This window comes from Heloderma suspectum, chromosome 4, assembly GCF_057233095.1.
Source record: "Heloderma suspectum isolate Gila_16-S chromosome 4, 16-S_ref, whole genome shotgun sequence".
Lineage (NCBI taxonomy): Eukaryota > Metazoa > Chordata > Lepidosauria > Squamata > Helodermatidae > Heloderma > Heloderma suspectum.
In genome coordinates, this window is record NC_139461.1 from 203,764,057 (window position 1) to 203,786,463 (window position 22,407).

The 22,407-nt window shown below is 41.8% G+C and overlaps 1 protein-coding gene across 1 annotated transcript in view; it reads left to right on the plus strand.

Annotated features, from left to right (window-relative positions):
* Positions 1-22,407, plus strand: part of COL24A1 (collagen type XXIV alpha 1 chain) — a 223,565-nt gene that overhangs the window by 16,704 nt on the left and 184,454 nt on the right. Inside the window, exons 2-4 of the mRNA XM_084852036.1 lie at positions 3,901-3,965; positions 11,677-12,980; positions 20,615-20,668. Coding sequence (XP_084708162.1) covers positions 3,901-3,965; positions 11,677-12,980; positions 20,615-20,668 — 1,423 coding nt within the window. The remainder of the gene's footprint in view (positions 1-3,900; positions 3,966-11,676; positions 12,981-20,614; positions 20,669-22,407) is intronic.

Sequence of the window (22,407 nt, forward strand, 5' to 3'; positions counted from 1 at the left end):
TTAAGCTTTCATATTTTATATTGTTTTATGCTGTACCTTGTGGTTTTAATTTTTGTGAACTGCCCAGAGAGCTTCAGCTATTGGGCGGTATAGAAATAAACAAACAAACAAATGCTTTATTTATTTATTACGTTTACATATATCCTGCCTTTTTTTCTCCTTAAGGAACCCAAGGCAGCATACATAATCCTGCTCTTCCATTTTATCCTCACAACAACAACCCTGGGGGGTGGGTTGGGCTGAGAGTCTGTGACTGGCCCAAAGTCACCCACTGAGCTTCCATGGCCAAGTGGGGACTAGAACTCAGATCTCCCGACTCCCAGTCCAACACTCTAGCCACTACATCACTTTGCCCTAGACTTCTACCAGTCCCATAGGCCACCCTCTGTGTGATGGGATCCCTGATAGGTTTTTGATCCATATGTAGTAATTGTCATTTTTTTACTTGCTGTGGTATTAGTTGGTTCATGTGATGTTAGTTCCCCATGCTGGAAGATTGTCAGGATGGATTGCTTTGCTGATGCTCACACATGCAGACACATCCTGTATTTTCACACAATTCATGGAGCTTAACCAAAATGTAACACATCTAACTGCTGAATGTTTTTTTGTTTTGTTTTGGACGATTATGTGAAAGAATTTGTGTATCCAGCCGCTGTTGAGTTTTTTCTCCTTATGACAGCATGAGAAAGTACCTTGAAGCTGCAATCCTATACACACTCACATGGGACTAATCCTCAGTGAATTCATTGGGACTTAGTTCTGAGGTAGAGCTGTGTGCAAATGGCCTCTTGAAATTCTCTGCCCTATTTGTGGGCAGAGAAATTGAGGGAACAATTTCATTGAATTTATCCAGGAGGAGGAGAAATTCTCCAACATTTTCGCACAAGTAGGTCTCACCATTTATAGCACAGCGTTGTAGCACAGCTTCTCTTGTTTTTGATGAGGGCGTTTTGTGTGCTGACACTTTAAGTTGCAACAGCATCAACTGTGCTGGCACCCTGGATCCCATTTTGCATCCCCCACAATGCTCCATACCTAGCCTTATTCTGGGGCTTTGGGAAGGGTGGAGAGGGGAGAGGAAAAGCTGCCACCACAAAAAAAAAGATGATGAAAAATTAGAGAAAATTCTTTAAAGTGGCCTTGTATTTCTAACAGGGTAAAAAAAAGAAGAAGAAAAATCTCAGAATTTTTCTGAGAAAAATATTCAGATTTTTTTGTGTGGCTCAGCTCTAGTTGTTATTCTTCAGGGTTCAGCTCCTTCCCCAGGGTCTTCTGAGGGATGATTGTGGCTTTATCTTGTCTCCAGTGCAGATGCTTATAATATTGCTATTTCCCTGATTGCCCTGTAGCAGATGTGAGGGGGGCAGTGTTGTGTCCAGCTCTAGAGAAGCAGTGGAGCTACTGCTGTGCCAAAAACCATTCTCCAATTTCCTGAAACATTTCTTTCCCCATGGAAGAGGTTTCTATTTCCCTACCTCATTCTCAGGGCATTCTATAATTTATTTATTTTTAATTCCTTTTGGTGGTGGTTTTGAGCATACTTAATCACTACAATGTGGCCAAGGGTGCAGTGTGTTTTTTCTTTCTATTACACATCTTTCTATTGTTCTGCATCCTCCCAGGCGCTCACATTTCCTGATCTGAAAATGCCCTATGGGAGGAGTTCTATCATGATGTCTTCCCCGAGCTTTAATTGAAGTGTGGGAAGCTGAGGAGGCTATAGGCAGCCAGAGACATGTTTATACAGTGAAAGACAGGACACTCATACACAATCCTCAAGCCACCTCATAAATAAGATGAGAACAAGAACCACAAATCCAGCCCTTGAGAATTTCTCCAAAATTTTATTTGCCTTTGAATTTCTCTTCAAAAGCAATTTATTTTCTATCAAGTTGCATAAGAATTGTTGAAAAAAAAGTGGGAACAATTTTCTGAGTAGATATGCATAGGATTGCATTGTTAGAAGATAGGACAAACAAAGGTTTTGAATCTGAAAAAATTGTTTAGCAAGTAAAAATTAATGTCTTGCATAACACAAACATTAACATGACTTGTCTATAAAACAAACAGAGGATGGGGGTGGCAGGATCACATTCATGCATGGCACTGCTACCATTCTACTGGCAAACCCTCAACATGCCATTAGAGCACCAGTGGGGAATCTCCAGCCCATAGGCCTCCCCATCCAGCTCGCTGAGGAACCACAGCCCTCCCCAAAGTCTTGCCCCTCTGGAAAGGTGAGGGATGAGGGAGTGAGCCGCCCTCCAACTTGAAGTGGCAGTTCCTGAAGACTTCCCTCACCTTTCCTGATGGTGTCGGAAGCCTGCTCCATCAGGAGTCACCATCACAAGCTCCCTCTGTGCTGCTGCTCAACTGTTTCCTGAGCAGTGGGATAGGGGAAGCCGGCATCGGGGGGGGGGGGCGGCTTAAACTGCTCAGGAGACAGCTGAGCAGCAATGAAGAGGGAGTTGCTTCAGCAGCCTGTTTGGTGGGATGGAAGCTGATTGGGCTGGCGAAGCAAGGACAGAGCACTCTGCGTCAACAACCCCCTACATGTTTGTGTGAGTGATGGTATGTGTGTGTTTGCTCATGAATGGGGTTGTGTGGGGGAGGGGGAGTGTTGATGGTGGCCCTGCCCACTTTTAATTTTGACCCCCCCCCCCTGGAAAGTTAGCCAGGAGGAATGTGGCCCTTGCCTGAAAAATGTTCCCCACCCCTTCATTACAAAAATAAATAACTTCAAGGCACAATCCATGGGGAAAGCTGCTAGGAGCAAAACATGTAAAGGCACTCCAGAAAGATCCACATGCCATTTGTTCTTATTCGTGTTTACTCAGAAGAAAATTCCACTGAATTCAGTGGGTCTTACTCCAAGTAAGTATGCATAGGATTGCAGCCTTGATTCTATGCATGTTTAGTTGGAAGTAATTTCCACTATGTTCAATAGGCTAACTCCCAAATAAGTGTAACCTTAAAGACTGAGCAGGGCATTGGACTCGATGATCTTGTAGGCCCCTTCCAACCCTACTATTCTATGATTCTGTGATTCTATGTAAGATCATGGAGACAGTTGAGAGTTGGCTATGCTACTCATAAGTGAGTAGTATTCAGTTCTACTTCATGGAGTGAGGCCCTTTTGGAGAATTGTGTGAAACTCATGTATCATTTGTGTGTAAAGTTCTTTATTAGAGTAGTCGTGAGTACATGGATCTGAAAGAACTAATGTAAGGGGTGGGGCAACAAATAATGGCCTATGTGCCAAATTTGGGGCAATTGGGAGTGCCCATGGAACATGATTTGCTAGCCCCGTGGTACGAGAGACGGAACAAGGAAAGCATGACGTTATACTTACCTAGTTTGTCCCTCATTCACATGACTTTCTTCCCCTCTTTTCTCGATGGTTTCAGAAAGAGTGAAAGAAATACACGTAGGATGATGCGAGAGTGCTTCTCTCCCTCCCTCCCGCTCCCTCTCTCCCTCCTTCTCTCTCTCTCTCTCTCTCTCTCTCTGTGTGCGTGGTGGGGGGGGGGGCAGAAAATGGACATGTAGGACCATTGCTAGACAGTAACTTCACATTTCTACAGTTCACCCTACTTCCCCCAAGGGAGCAGGAATTTCAGAGAGAAGAATGAGGTAAGCAGGTAGGAAGAAAATGGTAGCAGTGGGAGAGAGAAAGGTGGATGGTGGAGATTTGGCTTATCACCCAGCACTGCCTCGATATATGGTCTTCTGACAAAATGAGATACTAACTAGGAAAAGCCTGAGAAAGCCTAATAGAATCCAAGACTTGTACAACTGATGTCGAAAAAAGCCTCACATATTTAAAGATTCTACATTATTAGTAATTAAATACTATTTTTGTACATTCAATGTAAAATTATTTTCTTTCTGTTTTAGGAAAACCCTCCTCCTTTTTCTTACAACATGTATAGCTGTGGGTGCTACAGAAATACGAGAAGAAGGTGAGAAGTGTTCCTTATTTTATTACAGAATGTTTGGATGATTTTCAGAGACACAGAGAGAGAGAGAGAGAGAGTGAGAGAGAGAGAGAGAGAGAGAGAGAGAAGTAACTTTGATTTTGGTAGTAGCAGCCTGAAGTTAAATTTTTCAAAGGCCACTCACCCAAATGTCAGATAGAGTTACAGTGAGTGCAAAAGTTTAAAGAAACCAGTTTAGGAAAGTTGACCTTTTCAAAATTACTCACATTTTCTGTCTATGAAATTGCTTACATATTTAGGCAAACTCCCTATAAAAAGGAAGTCTTGTACATTGTAAAGGCGTTGATTGTGACTTCATTGCATGTGGGTGTTTTGGGGGGTGGCAAACTGAAGCTGAATTACCTTTGCACTTCTTGGGACTCTTCAAAATAATAAGTGCATTTTTAAGGCCCAAAAAGTGAAGTTGCTTTTTGGGTTATCCTCTGCCCCCAACGTTTTCATATGCAGATGATGGCTAAAAAGCATGACTGTGTTTTTGTTGTTGTTCATGTGTATTCAGAGTACTGTTGAATGGGAGAGATGACTAAGTACTTGTTCTGGGATGCTAATTTCTGAACTTACTATATCTTAGCTTCCTGCCTCAATTTTAACAATAGTTAAAACCTGTATGAGAGTTGTCACTTAGAGACAAAGTGGGGCTTTTGACCCCAGGCTGTGGTCACATGAGCAAAGCTGAAGAATTTTAGGTCTGGTCTAGACAAACAACTTAGCATGTGATGAATCTGTTCCTGGACTGAACCACACCAGATTGGCGGTGGTGGAATTACATATTTGGAAGTTTACCTGCGGAAAACAAAAATTCTGCTCCCATCAGGAAGACAGGTACTCCAGAACCCTTCTCCCTGACATCTAGGTGTTTATGTTTTGGGAGTTTCTCTTTTTTTTTAAAAATGGGGTTGCATTCAGTCATACAATATGCCATGTGGTTTGAAGTGGTATAGTCCAGGAACAGATAATGAACCATTTGTGAATATTAGATCTCAAATACTTCTATAGGTGTTCGGAAGAAAGCACCTTTATTCTGTGCTATTTTTAGGAATAGATTCCTCACCTATAAGCCCACAAGGAGGATCACTTTATTTATTTATTATATTTATATCCCACCTTTCTTCCATCGTGGAACTCAAGGTGTCGACATGCGATTCCCACATGGTGGTGTCGACATGTGGTCTCTCCTGCAAGCTCTGACCAAACCCAGACCTGTTAGCTTTAGCAAGGTGGCTGCCTCATGTGCCTTCAAACCATGCTCTTTGGCCATGATCAGTGAAGTTGTATTTAGGATACCCAGAATTTTGCTCTACTCTGCTTTCTTGAGAGGAAAGAGTACTTATTTCTATGTTGGACAGAGGCATCCAGGATAGGAATGGCAGGGGCCTTGCTCTGATTATAGCCTCAGAAACAACAAACTCCTGCTTCTTCAGAATTGGTTACAAAGTAGACTCATTGGAATTAATGAGACTTGTTAGACTAACATTGGCTACAACCCAAAGAGTTTGTTACTGTTTCTGAGAACGTGGCCCTTATCAAGATTATTCAGTTACTTGTACAGTTAACGGTAGAAATCTTCAGCCTCGCAGTGCAGTTTATGATCTTTTGGAACTAGCTGCATGTCAGATTTACTTACATTGGTCTAAGCAGCAACTCTACATCTAAGAGTGACATTTTACTGATGTTTATGCAGTGGAGAACACTTACTGTTCTTGTTACTGTCATATGGAAAGTCTGGCCAGCTTTACACGATTGTGGGGGTAAAAGAAGCCATCATGGCTTCTCTCCCCATGCGTGCCTATTTACATAATTGCCCACACTGCAGCGTGGGTTGGTGTGTCATCCGAACGCAGCGCGGTGTGGGTGGCTTTGTACCCACCCCACAACCCCTGCTGCATGTTGTGGGTTGTAGGGTGGGTCCTAAGCCAACTGCGCTGCACATCAGGTTTAGATGACATGACAACCTGCGCTGCAGTGTGTGTAATTATGTAAACAATGGGTGTAGCGCAGCATGTGTGGGGGTGGGGGGAGGGGAGAAGCCACAATGGCTTCTTTTACCCCTGCTATCGTGCAAACCCAGTCTCTATAAAGTTTTGTTTGTTATATTTTTACCTTGCCTTTTTCAGGGCAGTTTGCATGGTCCTCCCTCCCATATTATCCTCACAATAACACTGTGAAATAAATAAGTTAGGCTGAGAGATAGTGACTTGTTCGAGGTCACTCAATGGGCATCATGGCTGAGCAGGGATTTGGAACCCATACTCACCGGCCTGGTTCTCACATCACAACAACCCAGCATGCACACCCTCCACCTGATCTCTCGCACAGCAGACAGCAGATGCTAGACAACCCAGGGACACTCTGTCCCTGGGTTGTTTAGTGTTGTGTAGAAACCAGGAACTCTGGGTTGTTAGGGCAGAGTCAACCCAGAGTTGGAAACCAGGGTTTTAAAAAACAGTGTGGGTTTTTATGACATGCAAACTGGGCCATACTCAATTTGCTAAATTTTCTTCTGAAAATTTTACTCATAGCTGCTGTTGGTGGCTGTACCTAGAAGGATTTGGTTAAGACTGAAAGAGCTGTTTAAATACACCCAAAGATTTGGATGTATGCAGGTTTTAATAAAAATAAATAAATAAATTGAGTAGCAGACCTCTCTCCATTTCAGAAATTGTTTGCTTTATTATGGTGGTGGTCATCTGTTGTTTTTCGAAATCCAGTCTTAAAGCCTGCTTAGAAACATAGAACTAGTCGTATAGTTCTTTGGATCCTTCCCTTATATTCCTCAGTCCTTGAATTTATCACATACACATGTATTATTCAAAATGTTATTGCTTGCCCCAAGCCCTTTAGATGTGACAGGCTAAAAACATTGTGTTGGCTGACCTGTCATTCAGTATCTGCATCTCTTAGGCTTTTTAGAATAGAAAACTCTCTCAAAATACAGAATAAATGGAAGACATATGGCATATCAAGGGAAAAGGAGTCTGATGGCTTCTCTGACTATGCTTCTTTGGTGATGCATGGTGTGTTAGACACAGTCTTGTTAGCCTTATCCCCCACACTGTAAGAAAATGATTAATGAAGTCTGCAGGCAAACGGGTAAAAAGCATTAGACTCCTGAAGTTGAAACAAACCGTTTTCAACATGACAAATCGTACGTATTTCTTGCAAATCTCCTTTGATTTATTCTTTTTTTAATTTAGAGAGTAAACGAAATCAGATGTCAATATCTGTGTAGGGAGTGGGGGTTGGAGGGAGAGAACTGATCATTAATGGTTATATTAAAAAATCGTGGCACCTGGACTGGATTACATGTGTTCCAAAAGCATGCATTTTGTTAATATCTGTGATCACTGTTATATATAGAAAGGGCACTTGAGCACCGCAGATTACATGGTTATAGTTTTCCATACATGTGCATCAGGCTTCAAGGCCTACCTAAAGAGGTGTGTGAGTAGTTGGCATTAGAGGTAACCTTCCTTACAATCCAAGTAGTTTCATTGGCTAGTCAGGTGAAGGGATAATCTGCTTTCTGACTCGCGTTGCACTCTTAATGAGGGAACATATGTAATCAAGTGCCCTTCTGCCTATACTGGGCTCCAGAAGAATACAGCAGGCTCCTAATGTCGGTTGCCTGCTGCTGCTGAGGTATTACTAGTCACTCTTGGGTGGCCTCTGTTTGTCAGGAGTATTGGGCAAAGTGAGGTGAGAGTGAATGCTACAAAGGGGATCTTCAACTGTGGCTGCCTATACTGGCCTCTGGGAAAAGGAGCCTGCTGTATATCTCTAGAGGTCACTACATGCAGAGGGTAAGCTACTTGGTTACATGCTCCCCTTCATTAAGAGCTTAAGACCTAAATCAGCCCACATCCACTGAGATGGATATAATGTGCCCGGGCACTTGTGACACTGAATGGTGCTCATATGTCAGTAGAGCTGATACATATCTTTCTGTGGTATGCTTTTTCTTGGAGTCCATGTTTTAGGATTCTTGATTAAAATGAGAGCAGGCATTTCAGCTCATCCTGCTTTGGTTTGCCATAGTTACTTCTAGAGTAGCTTCTATCATCGCTCGTAGGGAGACTTGTGTGATAAAAGTTTGGCTTTCATTCACCACTGATGTCATGAATATTTCTGGCTCCTCTGCTTTAGAGAATCACATTTTGAGACTGAAATTAAAATGTAAGTCTTATTCAGTGTTCCAATGAACCAGCCATGTCTTCTTGTAGGATACTCCATTCCATTCCTCCTGTTCCTGGTTTTCCATTATGCCCCCCCCTCACAACTGGCACTCCACATTCTGTGGCCACTGAACTGCTCTGTCCTCGGTGGACTACTTCCTGGGGCAGGGGTTGCCTTTCTTTGTGGCCCCATTTTGCTACAGTCCTGTTGGTACTCACCAGTTGAGTTCATTATTAGAAGGAGTGATTGATAGGTTACATTTAGGATTGATTGTTAGGGTTTTTCCCCCCAGAGCAGCAAATACCATGTCAATCTTAGAACAAAATTTTTCCTGTTCCTTTGAGAAACTCCATATCTGGCTTATTTGGCCCATGCAAAACCTATGCAGAGTCTGGCTGCTATTTAAAGGAACCCATACACAATAGAAGCTAACCCATGATCATGCTTGGTAGATTTCAGTTTTTGTTTCTTAGGTAAGCTTATAACAATGGGGTTTTTTTTACTGGCAGAGGTATGGAGCTTTGTAATTGTACCATGACCAAGTCTGTGCAATTACTTCAGATTAAACCATAGCTTAAATAAATGAGTTGTTTTGTGGCTGGAAATCCCAAAGAATTGGCAGATGTATAATCCCACCCTAAGCGATATATCTTCCTGTGCCTCTGACCAAGCTGGCTGCTTTCCATTTATAAACTTGGCACTGTTGCACACTCTCTAACATGGCTAGAACCTCTGCAAGGTGTGTAACTAATTTTCAAGATGCATAGCACATGTGAAATTATATATCCAGTGCCAATTTTTTTAAAATTTCCAGAAAAATCTGAGGTTGTTGTGTTCATATGTGTGTATACTTGCTAGAAACTCAGCCAAGATGTGTCTGTTCTTAACATTTGCTAGCAGTATATTTAATAAACAGAAAGAAGTCAAGTTGGGAAACGAAACTTAATTTCTTGGTAAAGTCTGTTTTCAGGGACTCTCTTCATTTAGTTTTGGCTTTTGCCTCGACTTGCTTTCACGCGGACACACACTTGACTCACTCATAACTTTAGTGTGTTAAAAATAGTGCATCCTGATGTTCCCAGAACTCAAAGAAGAACAAATTATGCAAATTAATTACACTTCCAGTAGCTAAGTTACTGATTGATCCTATGAACTGTTATTATGGCATACTAGCTTGTAGGATTGGGTGCCATAGGTTCAATAACTAGTGGCCTTGTACCATTTCTGAGACTTGTCTGCAGATGCACTAGCCTTCATCGATTTTAGTGTGACCATCAAATTAGATGTGACCATAGCAGACTCATGTGTCAAAACTGAGTGACCATTCATTCCTTACTAAGTGAATTGGAAGGAGGATTTAAAGCACAGGAGAAGTGGGCAGGAGGTGGGAGAGCAAAATCTCCCCCCCCCCCGCCCCCATCTATGTTTTCCATCCCAAAGTCACTTCTTCCCACCCTAGCCATTTTTCTCATGTGAGGCCTGTGACCAAAAGTAATTCCTGCCAGTAGAAAAACTACTGGGAGAAAGGTTTGAGTGGGGAAGAGTTCAGTTTCCCCCTCCTGCGTGTTTTGCACTTTAAATCTCTGAGGCTTGCCCATCCCATATGAGTAGCAACAACAGAGCATATTTTCCTCCTTAGGTGAGCTGGGGAAAGGGCAGTATCCCCTCTATTTCTCTAATGTGTCATTCCCTTAGCCTTTCCCATCCTGATGCCCTCCAGAAGTTCTGGACTACAATTCCCAGCATTCATGGTCATTGGTCATACTGACTGGAGCTGATGGGAGTTGAAAATCCAAAACATCTAGAGGGTACAAGGTTGGGGAAGGCGGCCTTAGCTTTCAACTTCTGGTTCAGTTTTTCTCACCATATAGTGCAACCTAACATTGAGCTGGTATAGAAGTTAAGTTTTTTTATGAGAGCTTCCTTGGTGTGAAAGCAGTCCTGCAATCAGTTTATTTTCTATGCATTCACTTTTGGTCTGCATAATTCTTGGATATGTTTTTGTCTCTCCCACATGTGGCTATTCTCTGAAAGTAAGTCATTTGCATTATGTTTTCTGTTGCTAGGTTTCTGTCAAATGTATCTTAGTTTTGATATGCTCAGTATCTGAGTACTAGTGTAGATGCACACTATATAGAAAATGAATTTCAGTAGCTTGCTTGATGTAGGTGGGCTTTTCATTAATTGAAAGTAATCCCCTGTCTTGCTTCAGGGAGAAAATGTTCTAAAGTTTGAGAAATTTGAAGGGAAAGTACCATCAATTCCTTTGGGGAAACCTAATTATTTATGGATTACATTGCTATACCACCTTTCTGCCAAGGCACCCAAGACAGTTTACAGCTTTTAAATACTGAAACAAACAAATGTTAACAAAAAAACCCACCAACAACCCCCAAACAAACACCAGAATATAGTTTTCTCAAGTGGATTGCAGGTGTTTTTAGGAGTTGATGGCATGAGCTCCTGGCCAGGGCTTTTTCTCTTCTGCCTTCCCACATTCGTCTCAGGGAGGGTGGAGGTAGGGTGGGGGCTGTCCCAACAGACCACTCAGGCTGTTAAGGAGCTGATGATACAAACTGCCCAACCTGGGCCTTACTTTTGCAGGTTTATGTTCAGTGTAGTGAAAGGAACTACATTTAACAATTTAGACTTTGTTAAAATTCCTTATAATTTCCTTGAAACTGGAGGAAACACCCCCACTTTCAGGAGGGGGGGCTTGTTTTGGGGAAGCTTAATGTTTTGAGGTATTGACATCTTTCTAAATAATTCTTGGTTAAAATTTTTCAACATTTCCTCTTTTTAAAAAATTCCAAAATTATCTGCTGGATTCATATTATCCAAAGGTAGATATCCTCAGTTTATGAAGTGAAATGAAAAGAAGGTTGAAGACCAGCAAAGTTCTGAAAGTTGAGCTGGCGGGAGTTCCATGCAAAGTTAAAACATTTTGAATAGTTGAAATCTAAATGTATGAAGCTGGTTGGGGAGATCATGAAGTACATTGTTACATCTGACGAAGTGGGCTCTAATCCATGAAAGTTTATGCCATAATATTTGTTAGTCTTTAAGATGCCACAAGACTCTCTGTTATTTTTGCTGCAGCAGACTACATCTCTGGAAATCATTAAGTAGATTATTACCCTCATCTAAGGGTCAAGGTCATGTTCAACCATCTGGAAAATACATATTATGGTGGGATGCAGGTCCATGTGAGAGACTATTATCTCATGTATAACATAAAACACCATCAGACATACGTTACTGATGTGTGCCTATATACTATTCATTCCATAATTCTTCTATCCTAAGTTTGAGCTGGAAGGATCATGTGGATCAGACATAGATGTGGTGGATCTGCATTCCACTGCACAGTTCTGTTTTCAGATGACGGAGTAAACTGGTACTCAGAAACAGCTATTTGGACATGGTATTATAAATCATGCAAATGAAATTAAGCAATGTTGTATTCATTCTTCTCATCAGCTTCTTTCTCTCCCTCTTTCAGGAATAGATGTTCTTCATCAATTAGGCCTAAGTGGGCAAGCTATACATCATCCATCAACAGGGACTACAATGCCCTTGTCAAGTACTTCATTACCTCAGGGGGTTCACCTAAGTGCCTCAGGAGTTGTGTTGTCCACAGAAGCAGCCATTGAGGTTCCCATCCCTCAAGTGATAGCATCAGGTGTAGGCCCCCATTTCACTGTACTGATTACCTTACGCTCTTGCAGAGTAAACAATGCCTTTCTTTTCAGTATTAGGAATAAAAATAGACTGCAGTTTGGTGTACAGTTGCTACCAAGGAAGATAATGGTGCACACTGGAGGGAAGCAGTCTATATATTTTGATTACAGTGTTCATGATGAACGGTGGCACTCGTTTGCTATTGCTGTTACAGAAAAAACAGTGTCCCTGTATACTCAGTGTGGAAGGAAGCACTTTAGTAGGAAGATTCTTTCTAAAGTACAGCAGTTTGATTCACATAGTTTATTTACCTTGGGAAGGATGAACTCCCATTCAGTCAACTTTGAAGGAGTAATATGTCAGCTGGATGTCATCCCCTCTACACAAGCCTTGGCAAACTATTGTAGATATGTGAAAGAACAGTGTCGCCAAGCTGACACATATCGATCTCATCCAACATCTCCAGACACATCTCTTGGGGTGCGCCCAATCAAACAGTCGGATAAAGAAACCCAACCGGATTACATCCCACTAAATACAAGGAAAGGTGCCCCAAGCCTTCATGTCAACAGTTCTGCATCAGTCCATCTGTCCCCAGAATCCTTAGAGAAAACATCTCCCCTTATGCCTCTTTGCTTAGGAAATATTACTGTGTCAGAAATTATGCCTGAACCAAATTCCCAGAGAATGGTGAATGGCTCAAAAATTCAACAGCAAGATAACAGCGAAAGGAAATACGTCCTCCAATCTCTCACAAAATTGCCTTTAAACCTCACAAACAATGCTACAGAAGATACAAGCAGGAAAATTTACCCTGATCTGCTGTTTTCCATAAAGGAGACTAAAACCAAAAATATAACGAAAAAAACATCAGAGCAGAATTCATATGCACCTGTGGAGATGCAGCAGATTTTAAACACAACATTATACAGAGCCTCTGATTTTGTATCTTTAAATAACCAGCTTGGTTCATGGGATGAACGTACTCTTCAGATTGATGAGATTTACAACGCAGAAAGCAGTTATGACCTTGATATTGATGGTTATAATTATGACTATGAAGAACTGGAGAGAATGTTTGAAATGGAGAATTTGATAGGGCCTAAAGGGGACCCTGGACAGCCGGTAAGTTGTCTTACTTACGTTTCTTAATAAAATACAACAGGAGTTCACCAGCTACATTATAGTGATTCTCTAAGGGTGTATGATGCAGGAATTTCCTGTGGTTTCAGTTTTGTGCTTTAGCGGTACTGGAAGTATGAGAAATAACCTTGGCCTTCTGGTCCTGGATAAAAGTAGGTGTAACGTTGTGGGTGGATTCCCTGGATTTTTCTAGAGAAAAATATGTAGAGGCAGAGAACCAGACTGAAGGCCATAGGAGGGGAATAGGATTTTTTTCTCATTATGGCAGTGCCACTGCCTGAATACTGGAAGCCTTTCTCCCAGTTAACTCTGGTTCTGAGGCCTACTTCTCACATTGATGGTCTTGGATGTGCTGTTTCACATTGCAAGCGAAGTGAGATGTTCTCTCTCTCTCTCTGTGTGTGTGTGTGTGTGTGTGTGTTTGTGTGGAGAGACAGACAGACAGACAGACAGACAGAATTTCCTGCACATAGAAAATCAGTGTGTCAGAAAGAGGGCTAGACTAGAATCCTGAAGTGATCCAGCCCAGACTCAGGTGTGCCTGTTAATTTCAAAAGAATAACTTTCACTTTGTGAACTGCCCAGAGAGCTTCAGCTATTGGGAGATATAGAAATGTATTTGATATATAAAAAAATTAAAAAATGAAATAGAATAAAATACTGCCTCAATGAGAACTAAGACTAAGTGTGTAGCAGAAATTGCTCATATGACTTCATAGCGAGAAACCTGATCTTCAGGTGAAAGCTCAGATTGTTAGGATTCCAGGGTGTACATTAGATTTTTCATTAGCGGCCATATCCATGTTCTCTTGCACCATCATGGTGATTCAAACTATTAAGATCCTGTTTATGAGGCACGAACAAGCCCTCTAACTGGATAGGTGAGATACAAATGCATTCACATGCATTTTGCCTATAACTGGATTAGATATTTCTAATCTACGCTATGCTAAGAAAAGTCAAACGAGTATTTTAAAGTGTAACCATCAACAATGAAATCTGTTTTGATTGACTTGTTTAACAGTGCAGTCTTATACATGTCTACTCAGAAGTAAGTCCCATTGAATTCAATAGGGCTTACTTCCAGGGTAGGATTGCAAGCCGTTTATATTGTTCCACCAAAATATTTCTTGCTTCGAAGCACCTGTGATATGTCTCTTGTTTGCTGCTACTCACTGTGTACTGTGATTATAATTGTTTGTTTATTAGGAAGTAGGGGTGGGGAATTTGTGGCCATTCAGATGTTGCTGGACTACAACTCCCATCATTCCTGACCATTACATCTGGAGGACTACAGGTTCTCCACCTTTGGTTTATAACATTTACCAACTCACTCTTCAGTCTAAGGTCTCCCAGCTTATAAATAACAAGTCACAACAATTAAAACAATAAAATATTAAAAGCAGAGATGCACAAAATTGCAGTGATAAAAAAACATCTAAAAGGCTTGGACAAAAACAACAAACAGTTTTCACCTGGTATCAAATGACACCAGGTGAATCTCCCTAGCAAGGAAGAATGTTCCAGAGTCAGGGCATCTTAATCAAGAAGCCCCTATCCATTGTCACCACCACTTCGCCTCTGATGATGGGAGGATATGGAGAAAAGTCCCTCAAGATGAATGGAAAACCTGGGCAGATTTGTGTGGGAAGATTTGATCCATAAAGTAGCCAAGTCCAGGCTGTTTAAGACTTTAAAGGTCAAAAATAGAATTTATTCATGCTTGGAAAAGAGTGAAGAGCCAGCACAGCTTATCTTGATGTTCTTCTTCATGGTCTCTGTGCATCACACATAGGTTCTGTGCCTGCGCAGAGCCTTTGATGAAATCTTCTAGCGCTAAGACTTCTAGGTGGGAAACCTGCTCTCCCCGCTCCCTGATACATGCCTAGAGGGTGGTGGTCCTGCCTTTCCCCTCAGTTGCAGCATCGTCAAGAGTTTTCGCCTATTAAATTGCTAGTTTTTTCTGGCGATTGAGCTAAATGTTCTCAGTTTTTTCTGCTTTCTAACTATCTTTTGTCTTATTTTGTGTTGTTTCATTCGTTCACACAGTTTAACCTTTTCTTTCATGTGGTGTCGCGTTTGTGGGGTCCTTCAACAGCTGTGGCACTTTGGGCCCCTTTCCATAAGTGTGCAAACTGTGGGAGTACACTGCCGCCAACAGACAGCCACAATCTCTGCCTGTTCTTTTTGGGTCAAGGGCATGTGGTAGAATTTTGTACATACACACTGACAAAGTTGTACTAAACAGTCACGGTGTAACAGCTCTTCTTGCCTTCACGCTATGCTGTGGGAGCACGCCCTGCAAAACAGTCAGGATTGCGACCAAGACTGGCTCTTCGTCGTATTTCAGCATCCACCACTGTCACCCCATTTGCAAGACTTCCTCCTATATTGCTTAATTAATATGTGGAGAATAGTGCTGTAAGATCTGGTTCATACATTACCCTTTTAATGAGGAATTCACTGTAATGACGTTTTGCTGCTCTTGCAGTTTTTCTGATAGCCAGTAAGGATGCTACCGCCAGAAAGACCTCTTCTTCCTTACCCTGTCCATGCTGTCGGCAAAGATTGGAGGGGCTGCCAATTCCAACCCCTGCCCAGCAGCAATGTCTTGCTTTCCCTTGCCAGAAAAAACACTAACTGTTTCCTTTCCTTGTGCTGTCTGGTTGCAATTGGAGTTGGGAAGAGCAGGGAAAAGTATTCAGCACTGGCGAGAACAAGGAAGGACAAGACCAAGTGAAAGGTTTTCCTTATTTTTTCTGATAAAGAAAAATAGAGTGGTAAGAGCGAATTTACAGTGGTAGTGGCTGGCAGCAGAAGAAACTCTACACTTGCGGGAACTGGAAGTAAGAGTTGGAACAGGGCATTGAAATATTGAGTACTACTTCAAGGAAGCTTATTCCATAACAAATTTGTCAGTCTTTAAGGTGCCACAAGACTCTTTGTTGGATAACAATGTTGTCCATCTATGTTCTACACAAATGCAACTTATATATGAGATACAAGATGTGCATGTGTGTTTTTATTTGGGTAACATACTTCAGGAAGTGAATATCCGCTCTGGCTTCTTGGTGTGTATGCAGACTAAATAATTAAAGTGCCAGAAGCTGCTTTCCAATTAGTGCTTCCAGTATCATCGCTTCACTTATAACCACAGGATGAACTAACTTTGTATCAGAATAGCATAGACTAAAAGATTATGGCAGAAGCCAAGAAATTTGTTGCTTGACACAGAGTCTAAACATCTGAAAATTTTCAGTCTGTGTAAAGTTGGATCCTAAAAATATGGTATTTGCATGTAAAAAATGTATGTTGTCTTTCAAAATTGGAAATATTTTTTCTGACCCTGAAAGAAGGTGAGTGGCACACCCCTAGAGATGCTTCTTCCAGTGCTGCAAGGACAGTGACAGCTTCACCAATCACCAGGATATGATGTAATATGGGCAGGGCATTGGTTATCTGCTTAGGCAGTGTTTACACCACATGCACATTTAATCCAAAGAACTGATAGAACCAGCATGGTTGTGTTGGTTGTTGTTGTTTTTTTAGAAAGACTAATTTTTATTTCTGCAAATGGGTAATAAGTATTAGTTTTAGGATAATCTTCAGAGGACTTGCTTGTTAGCCCACCACCAAGATCAGTAAGATTGGCAGGTTCTAGAGAGAGGGCCTTCTCAGTGGTGGCCTTTACTCTGTGGAATTGCTTTCTGACAGATATTTATTTGGTCTCATCTGTGCTGCTGCTAAGAAGGTTTTAAAAACTCATTTATTCTCTGTGATGTTTAACTGAAAGTGTTTATGATATTCTGTGCTGATTGATGTTTTGAAATTGTATTTTATTGAAATTGGTTTTATTTAAAATTGTTTATGTAACGTAATTGATTAATATGTTGCATTATTTTTATGCTGTAAAATACTTTGGTTCTTTCAAGATAAATAAATATCTTTCAAATAAATAAATAACTACTATTATGTAGTTTGGCAGCTTTGCTAAATGGCACCACAAACATTTATTATGTAGTTTTGTGGCCTGCTCACACATACCTAGTTTAGTCATTGTGGCCTAAAAGGGGTGGGGCGTGGGAGAGAACTAACTAACTAAAGCTTCCTTGCCTGATTCCTTATGGCTGGTTCTTAGGGCCAAATGCTGGCACGTTTTTTGTTACGTAGATAGCAGCGCAGGGAAGCCTCAGACCATGGAGGGTAGGAAGGGGAAGTTCAACTCTTTCTCTCCCTGTCATGCTCGCAACAAAAATGGCAAGGGAGGCTTCCCTTGAAATGCAAATAGCAGCTTTGCAGAGGAGATTTTTGTTAGCACTGTGGTAGTGAGAGAAAGAGTTAAACTTCCTGAAGCTGCTCAGGCTTCCTCATGGCTGCTATTTATATAACAAAAAAACATTGCAAATCTCTGGTTTGGCCCTTACCACAGGCAACCAGACAAGTGACTATTTACAAGTCTAGATTAAATTGATGCCATAGATTTAAAAGCTGGGGGTTTTTATGTTTGCAAAAAACAAACATGCTTGTGGGATATCATTTATGTAATTATTATTTATTATGTATTTGTTATTAATTTACTGTTTGAACACAGAAATGTTTTAAAGCATGGGATTGTTTAAAGCATGAGGCGCATATTTCTAAAGTTGAGAAAATGTGATATCAGAATGTTTTTTTCAGCACTTGAGCCTTAGATTATGCAGGAATACTATAGTCCATCCAGTTAAAAACAGATTTTTTTTAAGGTGGTTTGTAACTATGGATTCCTCACAATGGATTCCTCACAAATATGTAACATTGTTTTTCTTTGGGGGATGTTACATATTTGTGAGGAATCCATACTGGAATTCGATGTGGTGGTGTTACTTCTTGCAGCCACGTGGAGAAAGCATGATTAGAGATGTTCAAAAAATTAAAAGCAAACAAACAAATGGAGAAACCAGATGTTTCCCTGAGATTTATGGTTGTAGTGCGTGATTGCTGATGGCCACAAAGGAGTTTCAGCTCCCATGCTGTTTCACTACTGAGCTGAAATAGGAGCCCAGCTAATTCAGCTCACCTGCCTCTTCATCTCTTAACATCTTCACCAAATGTCTGTGATGGTAGTCTTTGCCTGACCCTACTGCCCAAGCATCATTCTGGCAAAGACTAAGCATGGCTCAGTAGAGAAGATTATATACCCCACATCAGCCTTCCCCAACCTGGTGCCCCAGATGTGTTGGACCACATCTCCCACCAATGGCTGGCTGGGGATGCTGGTAGTTGTAGGCCAACACATCTGGAGGGCACCAGGCTGGGGAAGGCTGCCTTATACAGATTTTAAAAGTTGGGAGAGGTAGGATGTTGTTTTTGGTGTTCTTCACAAGATCGCTATACATAGACCAGCTGTTACATTACTCTTAATCACCCTTGCACATTCAAAGGGTAGTCATGAAATGCGGAGTGATTATTCTAATCATGTTCCTATTTCCCATTCGTACTCAGGGTGTGGATAGCCCTAAACATGGGTTGGGGGAGGGGCAGTCTCCAATGCAAGAATAGGGTCCCCACTAAAGGTAAACTGACATACACACATATCTCACATTCCCCAAATGGTGTGCTACTAGTATATGCAGTCTAGCATAACTCTCCTAGCACCATAGGCTAATGTGCAACCAGGTAGCCTTGCTGAGAAGGATGGTAATTGGAGGGGAGTCGGGGGCCAGTGTCCTGAGATACTGTTTAGAGCAGAGATGCAGAACTTCTTTCAACCTAAGAACGGAATTCTATTTCGGAGAAGCTTTCGGGGACCACATTCCAGTGCTGGGTGGGGCCCAAGTTAAAAGGGGTGGGGCTAAAATACTAGCGTATTTTAGCATTAAGTTCTTACTGCCAGTAACTAAGCATTAGGAGAGGCATTTCAGTCTTTTAGAATGGGGGAAAAACTGCAAAAGCTGGGAAAGCACCAAATGATTGGTGGTCAGGGGAAAGGTTGGAACCAAGGAAAGGCCATCTGGGGAACAGTGGAAGGCTGAATTGGGAGCCCAGGCAGACTGGATTTGGCCTGCGGGCCTGACGTTTTGCAGTGTGGTGTAGTGGTGAGAGTGACGGACTGGGAGCCGGGAGAGCCGGGTTCTAGTCCCCTCTCGGCCATGGAAGCTCACTGGGTGACTTTGGGCCAGTCACAGACTCTCAGCCCAACCCACCTCACAGGGTTGTTGTTGTGAGGATAAAATGGAGAGGAGGAGGATAATGTAAGCCGCCTTGGGTTCCTTGCAAAAGGAAAAAAGGCGGGGTATAAATGCAATCAATCAATCAATCACCCTGGTTTAGAGACTGTTGTGGCCCATTCTAAATCAAATAGCAAAAATACTGGAATGGGAGGAAGAGAGCTGGAGAGTTGTGGGTGCATCAGCAAGATCAAGCTGAGTCTTGGACCCAGAAGAAAAGTAGGAAGTTGCCTTATATGAAGGGAGACTATTTGTTCATCTGGCCCAGTATTGTGTATGACTGGCAGCTGCTCCCCAGGGTTTCAGACAGAAAGGTCTTTCCGATCAGCTGCTACCTGAACTTTTGAACTGGAGATGCCAGGAATTGAACCTGGGACCTTCTGAATGCAAAGCATGGGCTCTGTGACTGAGGTGCCCCTCCCAACTAAGGTGAGGTGCCCCTCCTAACTATGGTTGCTTTCTGCTCCCAACTAAGGTGTTTAGCCCTTGCTTCATTGCTCCTGAAAGTGAAGAATGCCTGTCCTTATCAAGCAAAGACTGAGAGAGGCTTAGCCTGGGAAAAGTCAATTCCTCCTCAAAGAAGAGGCACAAAGACCAATTATGCAGATGTGTAAATGGCTGTTTCCAGTCAGCTTGCAATCATAGGTCTTTGTGGGGGCTTGGGAGTGATGTGGGTCAAAGATGGGCAAGGAATGTGATTTTATGCTATGGTTCCAGATCAACTTTCAAAATTTCCAGCATCCTATCCCTGTGGCATGTTTTGAAAGTATTTATAACAAGCAATCATACCATCAATAGTCTCAAAGGTTAAATAATTTACACAGTTTCCATTTACACAGTGACAATCTACACATGCAATTCCTATGCATGTGCAAATGGCTGCAGTATTTTAGCTCACAAAGAAGAGAAACAGGTTCTCAGGATGCAAAAAAAAAAAAAAATTGTAAGAAGTCCAACAACGCATTTCGGCCTTTTTCTTATTTTTAGGCCTTCAGGGGGTAGAAAAAGAAGTCTGCAGAATTTTTTCCTGTGTCTATCTACTAGAATTAAAAATAAGAAATAGGTCAAAACGTGTTGGGCTTCCTGCAACTTTTTTTTTTTTTTTTGCATCCTGAGAACCTGTTTCTCTTCTTTGTGATTTACTTTGAATGCTCACCTCCTGTTTTCTTGCAGTATTTTAGCAACAGTAATGCCCTTTCCCTTTTAAAAGAACATCAGGTTGTGCAAATCCCATGTACTTCAGTGGGCCGAGTGCTGGTGGAGAACTAGACTGTGTTGAATATGGTATCTGTTTCCAAAATGAGAGAATTTAAAATTGTCAATCATTCGTTTGTTTGATGAATTATTTTTTTATCGTTCATTGTTTTTATCATTCCTTAATCTTTTGTTTTGGGTCTTGTTTCCCTTTAGGGGCCTCCAGGTTCTCCAGGATTACCTGGTCTGGCAGGGAAGAGAGGCCCAAGAGTGAGTAAAGACAGATGTCATATTCCTCAAATTTGCTCATTAATGATCAAATAGAGCAATATATACTTGACATACGTTTGTAACAAATTTAATGCCAGAAGTCTTATTCATTATCGTTGTGCAGCGCATTTTCCAAGAAATAGATAAAATGCTGCATTTTGCTTTGCACTTCCACAGAATATAATTTTTGTATTAATGTGACTGCAGAAAACTTTTGAATTTGCAGCATGTTGGTCTACTACTGCACTAATCCCCAGGTTTCTCAATCCTCTCATCATCTGTGACTCTGCAACCTAAAGGTCATGTTCATTTGCTTGTTGGAATGAAGGGGGGTGGGCTTCTTAGAACGCTGCATTCCAGAGCTAGAAAGTAGAAAACAATGAAGAAGAAATTATCCACCGCCGGAGAGGGAAAACCTGCCTAGACATTTGTAGCACCTTCTTAAGAACTCAGTGCGGTCATGATTTGATCTATTACAAGTAACATTTATGCCATCAAATATGTTTTGAAATACATGGGATTCCACCCCTTTAAAAAACAAGGCTAAATTCAGCTTAGAGGCACATTTTTTTATACTTTTGAAAATTTACCGAATTTTCATTAAATTGCGTAATTTGGCTATTTATTATAATGTAACATTTGGTAGCTTTTTCCTTTCAGAATTTCTAATATTTGAGCAAACATTGGCTGCAGTAGAGGGTGGCTCTTAATGAAATGCACAAGCACCATCATTTGATTTTAGACAAATGTGGCCCTCTTTGTAGCCTTCCAAAAACAGTAGCTAAAGGAGGCAGCCACCCTCTTCTCCTCTGTCATTCGAGCAGTGACTGACTGATAAGAGGAAAGGAAGATGTGGGAGTCTTCGTTCTAAGGACCACTGGGCAGAGGTGGACAGAATTTAGGCATGATGTGATGGATGTTGAGCAAGGGAAGCCTGTGCCATTGAGAGCTGTTGCCTCAGGATTCCTCGGGGCGGGGGTGGCTTCCAATGAAGCCGCTCATTCTTTGCTGCTGCTCAGCTGCTTCCTGATCAGCTGAACAGCGGGGAAGGAGCAGAGGTGAGATTTTTTGAAATCTGATCTCCACAATCTTACTCTTGCTCAGCTGATTTGAAAACAGCTGAGCAGAGGCATACATGGAGCTGCTGCAAAGGATTATTCTCTGTGCACTATTGAGAAATACACCCCTTTCTCAGTACACAGAGAGGAAATGCTGTGAGCGGAGTCTGCAGGAAGAGAGCAGTCTCGTCCTGCAGGTTCAATTTGCTTGGATTCCTCTCTGTGCACTGAGAGGAAATGTGAGAGAAAAGATGGCTTTTGCTCAGTTTCGGTTGGTGTGCCATCTGCGTTAATTCATGATGTGGTCGGACCTGGCCGTGTTGTACATGCATTAGTTACTCCTCAGTTGGACTGGTATAATGTGCTCTATGTGGGGCTGCCCATGAAAACCACTCAGAAACTTCAGCTAGTGTAGAATGGTGCTGCTAGAATTTAGACTTGGGCAAAGTGCTGGGATCATAGGACTTCTTTATTGTATCAGGTGCATTGGTTGCCAGTTTATTTCTGAGTACAGTTTAAGGTGCTGGTGATCATCTTTAAGGCCCTAAATGGCTTGAGACCTGGCTACTTGAAGGACCGTCTCTTCCCATGTGAACCTGCCACTCCTTTAAAATCAGCTGCTGCGTGTGCGTGCTGTTGCCTTCAGAGGCACAGTGGTTGTCAAAGCACAAAAGGGCTTTC